Here is a 14,075-nt window from a genome sequence, read left to right as displayed (position 1 = left end):
CACTTGGGTCCTAGAATCCACCTCCTCCTCCTCTTCGGGCCGGCTCCTCCGGCCCGCCGGCTCCAACTGGCCTCTGCCTACAGCAGCAGCTGGCCGCAGGGACAGGGATCCCGCAGAGCTGCCGGGCAGAGGAAAAGTGCCTCCCCACGCCCGCTGCCCCCCCCCCCCCCGCAGCCTGCACGCCCCCCCCCCCCGGCCAGCAACAGGCTGCCCCCCCCTTCCTCCAGCAACAGGCTGCCCCCTCCCCCGAGCAACAGGCTGCCAAACAGCAGACAAAAGCAGCCTCTCCGCCCCTCCTCCCCCTATACATGCTGGGCTCCCTGGGCAAACAAAGACTCCACCAAAACAAACAAAGTGCTGGCCTCATTGTGTTAGCAAAAAAAGGACCCTCCTCCTAGAACCCTGGGTGGTGTGTGGAAATAAAGCTATTAGCTCAAAGCATGGTGCAGAGCTGTTTGGTATTTGATGAGTTACTCCTTTAGTCCTGAGTTTGTCACAGGGACAGAAATAGATGTGAAATCTTCTGAACAGGGGAACAGACAGCAAAACAAACATTAGAGGGGAGTTAACCTTTCCCTATGCTATCCAAAACTAAAAAAAATGTTTGGCTAGAGTTTCCCCTACAATATGTACCAGTTCCGACTTACATACAAATTCAACTTAAGAACAAACCTACAGTCCCTATCTTGTACGTAACCCGGGGACTGCCTGTATTGCATAACCTGGAGTATTTCACTTAGTCCCCTAAGAATCTCCATTTTCCCAGTTGAGAAACAGGGCTAACTACATCACTGGTGATTTCAAAGTCTAAATTCATTTATGTTTGTAAAGATACTTGGATGAAAGATGCTACAAAAGGGAACAGTATCATATGAGATGGCAGGGAATGCACCAATTAGAAAGAGGTATGTTACTAATAATCTGGCAATTCTTAGACAAAATATTCTCCAACCTCTTTCATTCCTACCTGTAACCAGTGTTGTTCCTGCCAACTACAAGGTGCTTTGGTTGTTTGTCACACATATACATATTAAAGTCATTTTCTGGCACCAGGTCCACATCATGGAAAATGAAACAGTCCCAGTTTTCCTCTTTCAGGGCCTCCAGGTATCCTACGTTCAGCAGTTTAGCTCGATTAAACTTGGTATTGCCAGCCTGTGGAAAAGGAAATTGACAAGGCATACATCAAACCCATTAAAAGTGATTCACAACCTGCCTGGATTCCATCCTAATTACATAGTTTATAGTATCCTTCATGGCTCTCAGCCTTTCTACTGTACCAAGTTCTCACATCAAACAAAGAGCAATTCCTAGACATTGTATGAGGGCATCAATACAGCCAATATTGTGAGGTGTTTCTTCATCCACCTGTCATGAATGGCCAGGGACAGAGTCAGACAAGGCACAGGTTATCAGGCTTCTAAGAGTAACCTAAACTGTACAATACTATTCTACTCCCATCGCTCATCTTGCCTTACAATGTCCATCAGACAAAGTAATGAAAGCGCTACAACCATGTAGCTTAGAAAGTGCTGAATGTAAATGCAACTATTAGCATGAGTTACGTAAGCATAAAAATAACTGGATTTAAACTTTCACACTTTTTCCTCCATTTATTTTAGAGCACTTTACAAAATGGGAAAGTATCACTATTTGCATATGGAGAAATTAAGTGATTTTCTTCAGGTTGTGGTAGAACTGGGGAAAAAAATGTGGTAATCCTAACACCTAATCTGGTACCCTACTCGTAATTCACACACACTGTCTTTTATATACACTGACCTGTACCAGGACTCCTGTCTTGGGATTTTATTTTATTCTTTTTTTACTGGATTATATATGTTTATTTTTTGTTAGTTTGGTGATCAGAAGTATTGGTTCTATTCGTTTATTTTAATTGCAGCCGAATAAATTTTGAGCTGTAGCTAATCATTTCATAAGCCTACGATGGTGACAAAACTCACTTCAGAGCAAGGATGCAGCCATTTGGTGAGCATACCTGCATCTGCATGTAAGCAAACGCATACCTACACACTAGACTGCAGAACACATCCTGTGACCATGTGCAAACATCTGTCTGCAAGTGCAAACAGAAAGCAAATCATAGTTCGTATCCCCTTGGAAGACAATGGGGCAAGCTGTTAGCTTCTAGGATCCTGTCTCCAGTCTGAAGTGTCAGAGTTGTTTTGTCAAAGCTGGGAACCTGGAGATCAAAACACTATGGCCTGAAGGCAGGATCAAGGCAACCCACCAGCCAGAACAGGAATTTGTATACAAGTACTATGACATAAATAATGATTTGGCACTATCAATAGACTATCTGAAGGGGTGGAAGAGGCTCATGAACAAAGATCCTTGATGTGAACACCCCCAAAATTTGGGGGCTGAGAAAATTTCATTCTGTATAAGTTTAATGTGTTGGGTAAGTTAATTTTCTCAGTAACAAACATTATTAGAAAAAACTGCAAAGTTTTTCCTGTTAGAGCGTGTCTACACTACATGGCTCCATCGACGGAGCCATGTAGATTTGTTTACTGGGCATAGGGAAATGAAGCGGCAATTTAAATAATCATCGCTTCATTTAAATTTAAATGGTTGCCGTGCTGTGCCGATCAGCTGTTTGTCGGCTCAGCGTGCTAGTCTGGATGCTCCCCGGTCGACATCAAAGGCATTTGTTGACCTCCCCGGTAAACCTCATCCCACGAGGCATACCGGGGAGGTTGACAAATGCCTTTGATGTTGACCGCAGAGCGTCCAGACTAGCGCGCTGAGCCGACAAACAGCTGATCAGCACAGCGCGGCAACCATTTAAATTTAAATGAAGCGGCGATTATTTAAATCGCCGCTTCATTTCCCTATGCTGGGTAGCCTAATCTACATGCCTCTGTCACCAGAGGCATGTAGTCTAGACGTACCCTTACAGATTAACGCAGCTACCCCTCTGAAGCTTTTAAACATTATTAGCAGGGCTCGACAAATACGCTTATCTACTTGCCCGTGGCAAGTAGATTTCAGCCAGTCGCCTTGTTCACCGGTGGTCTGCGCATGTGCAGTGCGGGGCTAGCAAGTGGTTTTCGCTGCGATTGTTGAGCCCTGATTATTAGCATGGTCATCTCAAGCCCTAGCTAAGAAATGCTAACTAAGCAACAACAAATTTCATAGTTTATTCAGGCTGGCAAGTATTTCCTGTGTATGATTTTGAAGGCTCTAGCTGGATCAAGGACATTTTCTATAGAAGATTTCCTTCTTTATCAACAATAGTCCAGATTCTCCTGTATTAGCATCAGCGTGAGCCCCAAATGCAGAAGGATTGCTGGCTGCCAAAGCCATTTTAACACCTTAACAATTAGACTGGTTCTGAGCAGGCTGGATGGCACGGTGCATAAAGCACAAGAGACAGCTAGTAAGGAGTAAGTCTGTCCTGAAGCTCGCAACACTTAACACAGGCAAAACTGTGTGGGTGTTAGCGAAAGTGGAACATTTTTAAAGAGCTTCTCTAATTCAGACAGAATCTCTGAGAAAGGGAATGCCAACGTCCTGTAGCCAAGGAGACAACCAGCTCTGAGGTACCATCACAAAAAGCCAGGAGGTATATCTGTAGGGAAGAAGAGGTTGAGATGCACAGGAGTTAATCTCCCATCTTTCCCAGGCAGGTAGCTGCCTTGCCTTCATGGTTGCCTCACCTGGTGGATTACATAGACACCATAGTCCAGTTGCTGTCTCTGTAGGAATGGGTGGAGGTGCTCCATCAGGTACAACAGGTGCTTCTCTCGATTGCGGTGTGGGATCAGTATGGCCACTCGTTGCAGTGCTAAGCACTCTGCAGGCCGATGCCGACCTTTTGCCACCTGAGAGTTCTCCTTAAGTACCTCTTCCAGTGTGAGGGATGCTTTGAACTTGAGCTTGCTGGAACCTTCTGCAAGAGAAGCACAAGAAGGGTTCTTAATTCATTTTTGATTTTGAGCTACAGTGAACCCTCGCTACTTCGCGGTTCGACCATCGCGGATTCACGACTTCGCGGACTTTTTCATTACATTATGTATATACGTGAATCCGCGATGGTCGAACCGCGAAGTAGCGAGGGCTCGCTGTATATATGTTAAATATACATGTCCCTACTTCGTGGATTTTCAACTATCGCGGTCGGGTTTGGAACCTATCTACCGCGATAAACGAGGGTTCACTGTAGTTCAATGCCTTTGTGGGAGTGGCTTTACCCTCCAGCATTTATAGATTCCAAGGCCAGAAGGGGCCATTCTGACCATTTAGTCCCGTGGTTCCCAACACGGTGCCCGCGGGGCATTTCTCTGCGCCCGCCAAGTGCTCAGGGCTGGTCTGGCCCCGGGCATGTGGCGCATGCGCGGTGCCGGAGCCGGCCCCGGGCGCGTGGCGCACGGTGAGCGCCGGCCCCGGGGGCGCCATGGATTCACCCCCCGCGGCGCTTGGGGGAGGGGGGATGAAAGCGCTAGCGCCGGCCCCGGGCGCGCGGCGCTTGCGGGGGGGGGGGGGAGAGAGCGCTAGCGGGGGGGGGGGGGGAGAGCCGGGCACGCGGCGCTTGGGGGAGGGGGAGGGAGAGAGCGCCGGCCCCGGAATGCGGCTATGGGGAGGCCCCACCCCCCCCGGGCGCCCGGCGGGCGAACGGCCACGCCCCCTGGCGCCCGGCAACCCCAAATGGTTGGGGACCACTGATTTAGTCTAACCTTCCGTGTAACGCAGGCCACAGAATGGCATGAGAAGCATGGATGCAATCCCAGATTCTGATTTATCTTACTTCCCAGACCAAATGGAATAGAAAATGCTACAAAGGCATTGCATGGGTCTGGAAGCGAGTGGGTACCTGGAGTTGCTTAGCATTTATTCACTTGAAGAAGCAATGTCAACGATGTATAAAAGGAGTCCCACTCAATCAGAAGGAGAATCATGATTTCAAAGGGAGGAACAAGTGTGGAGAGATGAGAGAGTAGGCAAGCAGGGAATCATCAAGGCTTTAACCATAGACGTAGAAGGATGTCAATGTTTCAGGGTCAGGCTGTGGGGCTGACAGACTTGTCAGGCTCCTGAGTAAAGTGTGTGGGGAGGGCGTTGACACGACTCCATGTTCCAGGAAAGGGCGGGATCTCAGACAGAAGGGGCGGGGGTTAGGCAACCAACCCACTGCACTACTTGGAGGATGCCACAACCCCTCCAGACAGCCCTCAAAGCTTCCTGAGGCACACCGTGCAGCGCTCCAGCAGCAATTTAAAGGGCCCTGGGGCAACAAAGACTTTTCTGAAATGACATTTCATTTCCACCAGAATTTTCACATCTGCCATGGAGATGGAAATGGGAAGTGTATGGGTTGTGAGGAGGAGGACAATCTCTTACCACAACAGGGGGTTCAACATAAAAGAACGAGGAAAAGAAAATGAGCAAAACAGTGGATCTGCCAAGCAAGTCAGGTAGGGGCAGAGGCCCATTTCTTTCTAAATTATCATTCTGGAGCTCAGCAAGATGCAGTTCAGAAGATGGGCCATACTCCTCAATTATTGCAAATTTAACAGATTAAACAATGAAAAGCACAGTATGGGACCTATAATGAGACCAGTAACCAGGTACTTACAGTTGCCAATGGAACACAGTATCCAGATATCAGACTGGTGTAACTATTTCTGATGGGTTTTCTGTTCCCCCTGTCTTACTGGCTGCCATAGCAAGAAAATACATATGGGCCAGACTAGTCTCATAGGCAAGTAGGAAAGCCTTTACTCCATCCCCTTGAAGTGTTTTCATGGTGGACTTTTGTTAGTTTTTCAGAATGAAGGCAGAGGGACAGCTATGTAGGTCACACAGGAACTACCAGATTTAGTTTCATTCACCTGGCCAAAGCATCACCACTGGGCATGGCGTGGACCCAACAATCTCCCCATAATGTATTAAACTGTCTTACACATCTCCTTATAACTCTCAGTATTTCTAGGGTGAACTGATACCTGTTGAGAGGTTGCTGTTTATCTGTTATGAAACAGGCACTAGCTTTGAGTTTAGTTCACAGGAAAAGCACCTGGGTAAAGGGTAATCAGAGGAGAATCAAGGAGTCAGTAGCATATTTAATTCATTAAAGGTAATGAAGAGTGAGCCACTTACGCAGGTAGGGAGAGAGAGCAGGGCAGTGACTCATGGTGGACTTCACTGTGGGAACTTCCATAGCTGACATGACCTTCTTTTGTTGATTCTCCTTCTCCAGCATGGCTGCCTTCATGAAACTCTCCTCCAAGATCTTTACTTTGGAAGTCTCCTGTATGTTATCCACAAGGTAACTAGAAGTAACCCATGCCACCACCATCATGCACAAAGTAAAGAGCAGCAGCAGCTTGAACTTGTAGAAGAGATGAAGGATGGCAGAGCTCAAGCCCATGGCACTCCCTTGTTTGCAAGCTGCTTCCTCAGCAATGTTTCTGATGCAGCTGTTTCACCATACACCTCAGAAGGCTGACAATAAAGGATTCAGAAGGAATGTCACAATCAGGCAGTAAGTTGGGAGATAGCAAAGGCTGTCAAGCTTCCTGTTTCTTTGGAATTGATGGAGTTCTGTTAGAGTGGTTGTTGGAAGGCAAACATCATATGACTTGCCCTAGTCCAAAACAGAGAAAAGAGGTTATTTTATACTCCCACAGCTGCACTGCAATGCACCCCCACCCGAATTCTCTAGAACAACATGGATCACAGTGGTGCTAGCAGACAGCAGAGAGCTGAGAACCAAAGCACTACAAAAAGCACATCTAGTTGGTAGGGCACAAGACAGTATGTTAAGAAATCTAGGTTTTATTTCAGGCTCTCCTACTGACCTGTTGGGAGGGTTGGTCTATGACAAGGGCTATTACCAAACTGTGGAATGTACATATGTATGTATGTATGTATGTATGTATGTATGAATGAATGAATGAATGAATAATTTAATAAAGGGGAGGTACAGGAGGTAATTCCAGTTGGCAGGAGCTGCAGAAGAGAAGACTCTGGCACCAACTCCTTACAATGATGAAGCAGTGGGAAAAGAAAAGGTAAAGGCTGGTGCTAAGAGAGGGGAGGGGAGCAGTGAAAGATAAAGCCAGTGATACAGGTTGGATCAAACATGGACAGTGTTAAAAACAGGCCTGGTTTACACTAAAGCTGTGTCTACATTGGCACCCTTTTCCGGAAAAGGGATGCTAATGAGACACTTCGGAATTGCAAATGCCGCGGGGATTTAAATTTTCCCCGCGGCATTTGCATGAACATGGCTGCCGCTTTTTTCCGGCTCGGGGCTTTGCCGGAAAAAAGCGCCAGTCTAGACAGGGATCTTTCGGAAAATAAAGGCTTTTCCGGAAGATCCCTTATTCCTGGCCATATTCAGTCAGCAACCTTCTGTATGATTCGGAGAAGACTGATATTGTGCACGGCAACGTGGATGAAGCAGGGGAGCTATTGTAACTGACATAACAGTACACCTCTGTTTGCTCATCTCCAACAAAGTATTGTTTGAGCCCTGACACCACATTGGACCACCTCTACCTCCCACCTGCAGGATTCAGTGGGAAGGGAAAGTTGCATTCTCTCCTGACAAATAGGAGGTGCCGAAAACATGGTTACTGTGTGAGGGGCCCTGCCCTGCTGCCATGCCTGCATTCCCTTCCCACCAATAGGTTCCTGTAGGAAGGGAAAGTTGCATACTCCCAGTAAATGGAGGGTGCCAGACACGCAGTCACCACATCAGCCCCAGTCCTGCCATGCCACCGCCATGGACCCCCCCTTGCAAACGCAGACGTTTGCCTAGCTGTGGAAGCTGCTATTTGCAAACTCTGTATCGCACATGATTGCAAAGTGGAAGCAAAAGTGCATGCCCTGACCAGTCCCTTATCATGCTGGCCACCAAACTGAGTCCAGCATCTCCCAGATCTCTGTGGTGTACCCGCTGCACACTGGGTGCTTAAAAGCATAACATTGGACTTGGACATAACACATGCCTATTGTCTTGGATAGATGTCCCTTTATGCTAAGTGATTAGGTTCAATGCTCCACAATGCATCTCCTTATCGTGATGTATGCACACCCTGTCCAGAGGGGTGCAGGTAACAAGGGGTATGGATGTTGCCTGTTCAGATGTAAGGCCGTCAGCGACCTGAGGTATTGAGGCCTATTCGCTTGGGTCAGTAGTGTAGCCCTTTAGTTATAGGGCGGCACAGCCTAATGGCCCAACTCAATAACACAGCCCTGGTGTGCAGGGCATAGCCTGAGGGCTACAGTCAGTAACACAGATGTGGGGTGCAGAGCAGCACAGCCTAATGGCTAGAGTCTCAGGGGATTGGGCAGCCAACTTTACTGAGCCCCCATCCAGGACCCTGTCAGTGGGGGAATGATCCAGCATTTGCTCAGCGGGGAATCCCACTGTAACAAGCTGAGCTCACTCAGGTGGGAGATACCACTTGTGCACCCCTCTCTGGGTCACTTCCTACCAGATCTGGCATTGGGGTGATCCTCACGGTTTCTAGGTCCTCCCTGAGATTCCACCAGCTCTGAAGTCAATGTAGTCTCCCTGGTCTCTGGCTCCCATCATCAGGATCCATCGCTGGGTTACCTCTGGAGCTCCTATAGCAGGTTCTTCCCACCAGTGTCCAGCCCAGACTGAGCTGAGCTGCTCCCTTTTATACTGCCCCAGCACTTGCAGCATGTCCAGTCTGGGTAGAGGAGAGGAACTTTCTCTGCCCACAAAGTTTTAACCCCAGTGCAGGGTACACAAACCTCGTCACACTCCTATAACAAAAAGTGAAGGGCAGACTTTCCAGTGGATGCAACAGCGAGCCTGCTGCACACCTCCTCGCTCCCCTGGGTCTGGCTCCTCAGGCTGTTCAGCTATCACACATCCCAAAGGTGAAAACATAGTAGGTATCACATGTTCAGTGAGCAGATGCAATCTGCCTGCCGGATTAGTGCATGATTAAACGATTGAAGGACAATGCTACTGTAGAAGATGTGATCAGAGCATGAGGACAGAAACAAGAGGGACTGCAAAGTGAAGACACAGGAGAATGTCCTGACCGTCATGTCAGGGCTGATAACAAACACGGTGGACTCACAAGACAGCCAGATGGACAGGTACCCCCTCCAACTCAGTATAACCCACATTCCCTCCTCACCAAGTACCACAGACTCCTCGCCCAGGTGCACTAGAATGTGGGGGTGTGCGGAGGGATGCAGAGTCAAGGGCAGCCTCACACTCAACCTCAGGCATGTGTCCCGGAACAAAAGGGCTGTCATTCTCATACCCATGTGATTGCTGAACAGGGGGATTGCAATATGCTGCTTTCCTTTCTCAGCTCCCTTCCACCTGAGGTTTCCTCCCTGAACTCCTTTTCTGTGTCTGCTTGTGTTCCCTACATAAAAATGTGTGATTTCTCAACAACAGTATCTTTACTGCTTGTGTTGCATGGGGAGGGGTGGGTTACAGGGTTTACAGGCAAGCATTCTTAATGCAGGGAACACCTCATTAAAACAATACACACGATTGTCATATCGCTGTCTGGCCATTCACAAGCTATTTTTCAAAGTCTTGCTGATTTGCAGTGCCCTCGATGTGCTCTCCTTATTGCCCTGGTGTCTGGCTGCTCATAATTAATAGCTAGGCAATCTGCCTCAATTCCCCACCCTGGCATAAAACTTTCCCCTTTGCTTTCATAGATACTATGGAGCACACCACAGGCTGCCACAACAATGGGAATGTTGCTTTTGCTGAGGTCTAACCTAGTCAATAAACTGCAAAACCTCTTTAAATATCCAAAAGCACATTCCACCACCATTCGGCACTTGCTCAGCTTGTAGTTGAACTGCTCCTGACTGTGGTCTAAGCTGCCTGTGTACGGCTTCATGAGCAATGGGAGCAAAGGGTAGGCTGGCTCTCCAAGGAACACTATTGACATTTCAACGCATCTGATGGTCATTTTCTGGTGTGGGAAGGAAGCTCCTCTTGCAGCTTTCTGAAGAGACCAGAATTCCTAAAGATGCGTGTGCCATGCACCTCTCCTGACCTTCTCACATTGATGTTGGTGAAACAGCCCTTGTGATCCACCAGCACCTGCAACACCATTGATAAGTTTCACTTGCGTTTATGTACTCTTTGGCAAGGTGGTCTGGTACCAAGACAGGGACGTGCGTTCTGTCTATTGCCCCACTGCAGTTAGGAAACTCCAGCATGGCAAAAACCCTCCGCTATGTCCTGCATGTTTCCCAGAGTCACTATCCTTTGGAGCAAAAGGGTATTTGGCTTGGCTATTTGGATCACAGCAGCCCCCACTGTAGATTTCCCCACTCCAAACTGATTCCCAACTGACTGTCTGGTATTGCAAGCTTCCACAGAGCTATTGCCACTCGCTTCTCAACAGTCAAAATGGATCTCATTCTGGTATTGCTGTGCTTCAGGGTGGGGGAAAGCAATTCGTAAAGTTCCAGGAAAGTATCCTTACGCATGAATAAGTTTTGCAGCCACTGCTGATTGTCCCACAGCCACATAACTATGTGGTCCCATCAGTCTGTGCTTGTCTCATGCCACCAGCCCCCTGCTCCTGTCCTCTGGCCAGACACACACCAGCTCCCTGCCCCCTAGCCTGACACCCACCCACCCTGCTCCTGCACCCTCCCCCTGGCCAGACACCTACTTTAGCTTACTCCTGCACCCTTACTTCCACTCACATTCAGCACCCCCATCCCTATCCCACTCACTGGCAGCTCTGACCTGCACATTGGACCTATTTTTGGCCCCACCCCAGAGCTTGGGAACAGGGCACAAATTCCACTAACCCTGGAACCCCAGAACAATTAACCTGGCCTGAGACTTTGAGCCTCAGTTCCCCGTACCACAGGGCTGGAGTACCAGGGGACTGAGGTTTTTGAAGGGGTTGTTTTTTGCTTCTCACTTGTGTGGTCCCTGACTGATTTTTCTGTGGGACAGTGGCCCCTGACCTAAAAAAGGTTCCCCACTGCTGCCATAAATAAAGACAATGTTGAAACCTTCTCATGTTGGACGTAATATTTTACTCTATTTAAAACTGAAGCCTGGCCAACAAGCCCCCAACATTTCTGAACCCCCCTTTCACCAATCCTGTGCCCCTCATACACCTTAATCCCCTACTCTGGGCCCCTCATATCCCCACATCCCCAGTCCCCTGCCATAACACTACTGCTCCACCCACACTCCAAACCTGTGCCCTGAGCCTATCATACACCCAAACTCCTGCACGCCTACATCCCTACCCCTGCCATAAGATTGACAGAAAACAGCCTGAATACATGCATGAAGCTGATTTGACTAGTTATAATGTAAACTTCAAAGAAATGTGTGAAAAGATGCAGCAGCAGAAGTCCTATTAAAGTGAGTACAATGGTTCATTTATGCCTTTCGTAAGCATCATGCCAATTATGAATAATATGAAGTTGTATGTTTTCAGTCATGCAAATGTGCATTCTTATACGGCTCTTTGTTGACCATCTGTTCTGAATTTTGATGTAGTTTGGCTCTTGGTTTGAAAAGGTTGCTGACTCCTGCTCTACAGGCTCTCTGTACAGCTCACCATTACAGGGGCTAAGCTGAGTTTCCTTGGGTTTTTCATTGTCACATTTTCCCCAGAATCCCATGAGGGAATGCATTAGAACATTTGGTAAAATGTGTGAACAGTGCAAATCTTTGCAATGACCTCTGAGAACAGGAATAACCAGTTTCATTTGTTTTCCATTTAGAGAGAAATAAAACCTGCACAAAGAGCCAGTTACATAGAAATAATTCACTGAGTCATTGCTGATCACCTTCAAAACATTACAGATTGAAATAATCGAGCTCAGTACAAACAAAGTTATTGATGACCATAGCTTTGTGGTCATTATAGAGCAGAAGATACAAACAGCAGTGCTGTACCTAATATGGGGCACTAGCTTTGAACTAGTGCACTAAAACTAGAATGAAGGCACAAGTGGCAGGATGGACTGGCTGCCCAGACAGTACTGTACTTGGGATAGGTAGTGTCTCTGCTACTTACATTACTGTGGCTACATTGCTGGTTTTAGTGCATAAGCTCACTCATATCTGGTGAGGTTATGTCTATGCTTGGCTTCCCACTGACCTGAAAGAGGAAACTCTCCCTAACGCTCCTTCGTGGGTGGGCTTGGAGCTGCTCAGCCTCACCCACAGGAAGTAGAAGGGAGGGGCAGAGACTATAAAAGCAGGGGCTGAGAGCCCAGTTAGAGCCCAACAGGCAAGCAAGTCAAATGCTCTCCCTGGACTCCCCAGAAGGAAGGCACATCTACCCTGCCCTAGGAGAGACAACTGGGTTGGACTGCCTGGGCTGTTGCCAGACCCCGAAGACAGATCACGGCCAACCCTACCACCGCCAGGCGCAGAAGACTGGCCAAGGGGGTCAGGGCCCCTACTGGGCTCTGGAGATTGGGCTGCGCCACTGGGACTGCTGAGTGACCCAGACCCACAGTCCCATGGACACTGTGCCAGTGCCATCATCCCCAGAGGACACTGAAGAGCAGTGGATGAGGCAGACAGGCCCACAGGGACAACTGAGAAGTGGCCCAGGGAAAGCTGACTTGGGGGTGTCTGAGAAAATGGAGGTCAGCTGGGCAGCATGATGCAGTCTGGATCCCCTGCTGACCTACTGAGCTGGTCGGCGTGTTGTGATCAGGAACCCCGCTGACCCAGTGGCAGCCCATGTTGCTACTGTTACGGCCCTGGGCTGAGATGCAGTGGAGCGGGTGGGCCTGCGTCTCCCCCTCCCCCCCTGCCACTGCACACCTTGGGTGGCAGGTTTCCCCTGTACGGAGAAAACCCCTGTGCTTGTCGGCTCCAGAGCTAGGAGACCTGACCACTGTGCAGCTCGCAGACAGGCCTGAGCTTAAACCATTTGAACTGTGTGTTGTTGCCCCACAAGGCGTGGTCCTTATAAATTCTTACTTAAACTGTTTGTTGTCCCATCCTGCATCAGGCCTGGGCATACCTGAACAATTGAACAGTTGTTTGTGTGCCTGCCCTGCCCCATACTCTAGGCCCAGGCTTAAAGGGGGCCTCTAACTGGTTATTTACAAGCCTGAGCACAGAAGTGGAGGACTAAGCCAGGTCGGTTAAGTCTACTTCAGTGCTCACCAACTAGTAGATCAGGAACTACCGGTAGATCTTGGAGCCTCTGACAGGTGATCCTGACTGGTTTGGCCAGAAAGCTATCAAGCGCTGGCACTTCCATTGCCCCTCCTCCCACTGTCATGCTACTCCTGCCCTCTGCCTTGGAGGTGCACCCCGGGGAACCTCCTGCTTGCTGTGCAGGGTGTGGGAGGAATAAGAGGGGGAGGTGCTGATGTCGGAGAGTTCCTCCTCCCCCCACTTCTGTACCCTATCTTTACATAGAGAGAAGGGGGTGGAGGGAGCTCGGCAAAGCAAGATTTCTCTCTCTCTCTCTCAACCCAACACATATGTGGGGGAGGGTGTTGTTACTACTTTTACTGCTTGCAAAGTGTGATATTTTTGGTTTTGACTGCTCTGTGCATTTCATAATTTCATTTCTCTCTTACATTTAATTTAATTCGTTGAGTAGTGCATTCTAAAATGCCTAACCTGTTGTGGCTGGAGGAATTATACCTGTGGTCATTGCTGCTCCTGGAAGTGGCTGGCATGTCCCTGCAGCCCCTGAGAAAGGCAGAGCAGGGGGTCTCCACATGCTGTCCTTGTCTGCAGACACCACTCCTGCAGCTCCCATTGATCACTGATGGGGAACCATGTCCAGCAGAAACAGAGGGCTCAGTGCCTGTAGAGGAGGGCAGCACGTGGCACCGTGGAGCCATTGCTGTACATGTTAGCTGCTGAATTCTTTGGCCCAAGACTGGAGCCTGCACCCCAACCCCCTATCCCAGCCTGGTGAAAGTATGTAAGGATGAAAGAAAGGAAATGGAGTCAGCAGGGTGAGGCCTCGGAGAAGGGGTGGAGCAGGAGCAGGGCCTCGGAGAAGGGGAGGGAAGGAAGTAGGACATGGGTATGTGAGTTTGAGGTAGATCTTACATTGCACTTAAATTGAAAAAGT

General features: G+C 48.8%; 1 protein-coding gene across 3 annotated transcripts in view; it reads right to left on the bottom strand.

Annotated features, from left to right (window-relative positions):
* B4GALT4 (beta-1,4-galactosyltransferase 4) overlaps positions 1-14,075 on the bottom strand; it is a 58,476-nt gene that overhangs the window by 15,745 nt on the left and 28,656 nt on the right. For all 3 annotated transcript variants that reach the window (XM_075905862.2, XM_075905865.2, XM_075905874.2), the window contains exons 2-4: positions 6,124-6,610; positions 3,684-3,916; positions 968-1,155 (exon numbers count right to left, since the gene is read on the bottom strand). In XM_075905862.2, the coding sequence (XP_075761977.1) occupies positions 968-1,155; positions 3,684-3,916; positions 6,124-6,394 (692 nt within the window). In that variant the 5' untranslated portion in view covers positions 6,395-6,610. The remainder of the gene's footprint in view (positions 1-967; positions 1,156-3,683; positions 3,917-6,123; positions 6,611-14,075) is intronic.

The sequence above is a fragment of the Pelodiscus sinensis genome, chromosome 1 (genome assembly GCF_052426305.1).
Source record: "Pelodiscus sinensis isolate ZL-2025 chromosome 1, ASM5242630v1, whole genome shotgun sequence".
In the NCBI taxonomy this organism is placed as follows: Eukaryota; Metazoa; Chordata; order Testudines; family Trionychidae; genus Pelodiscus; species Pelodiscus sinensis.
This window is presented reverse-complemented; position numbering and strand designations above follow the sequence as displayed.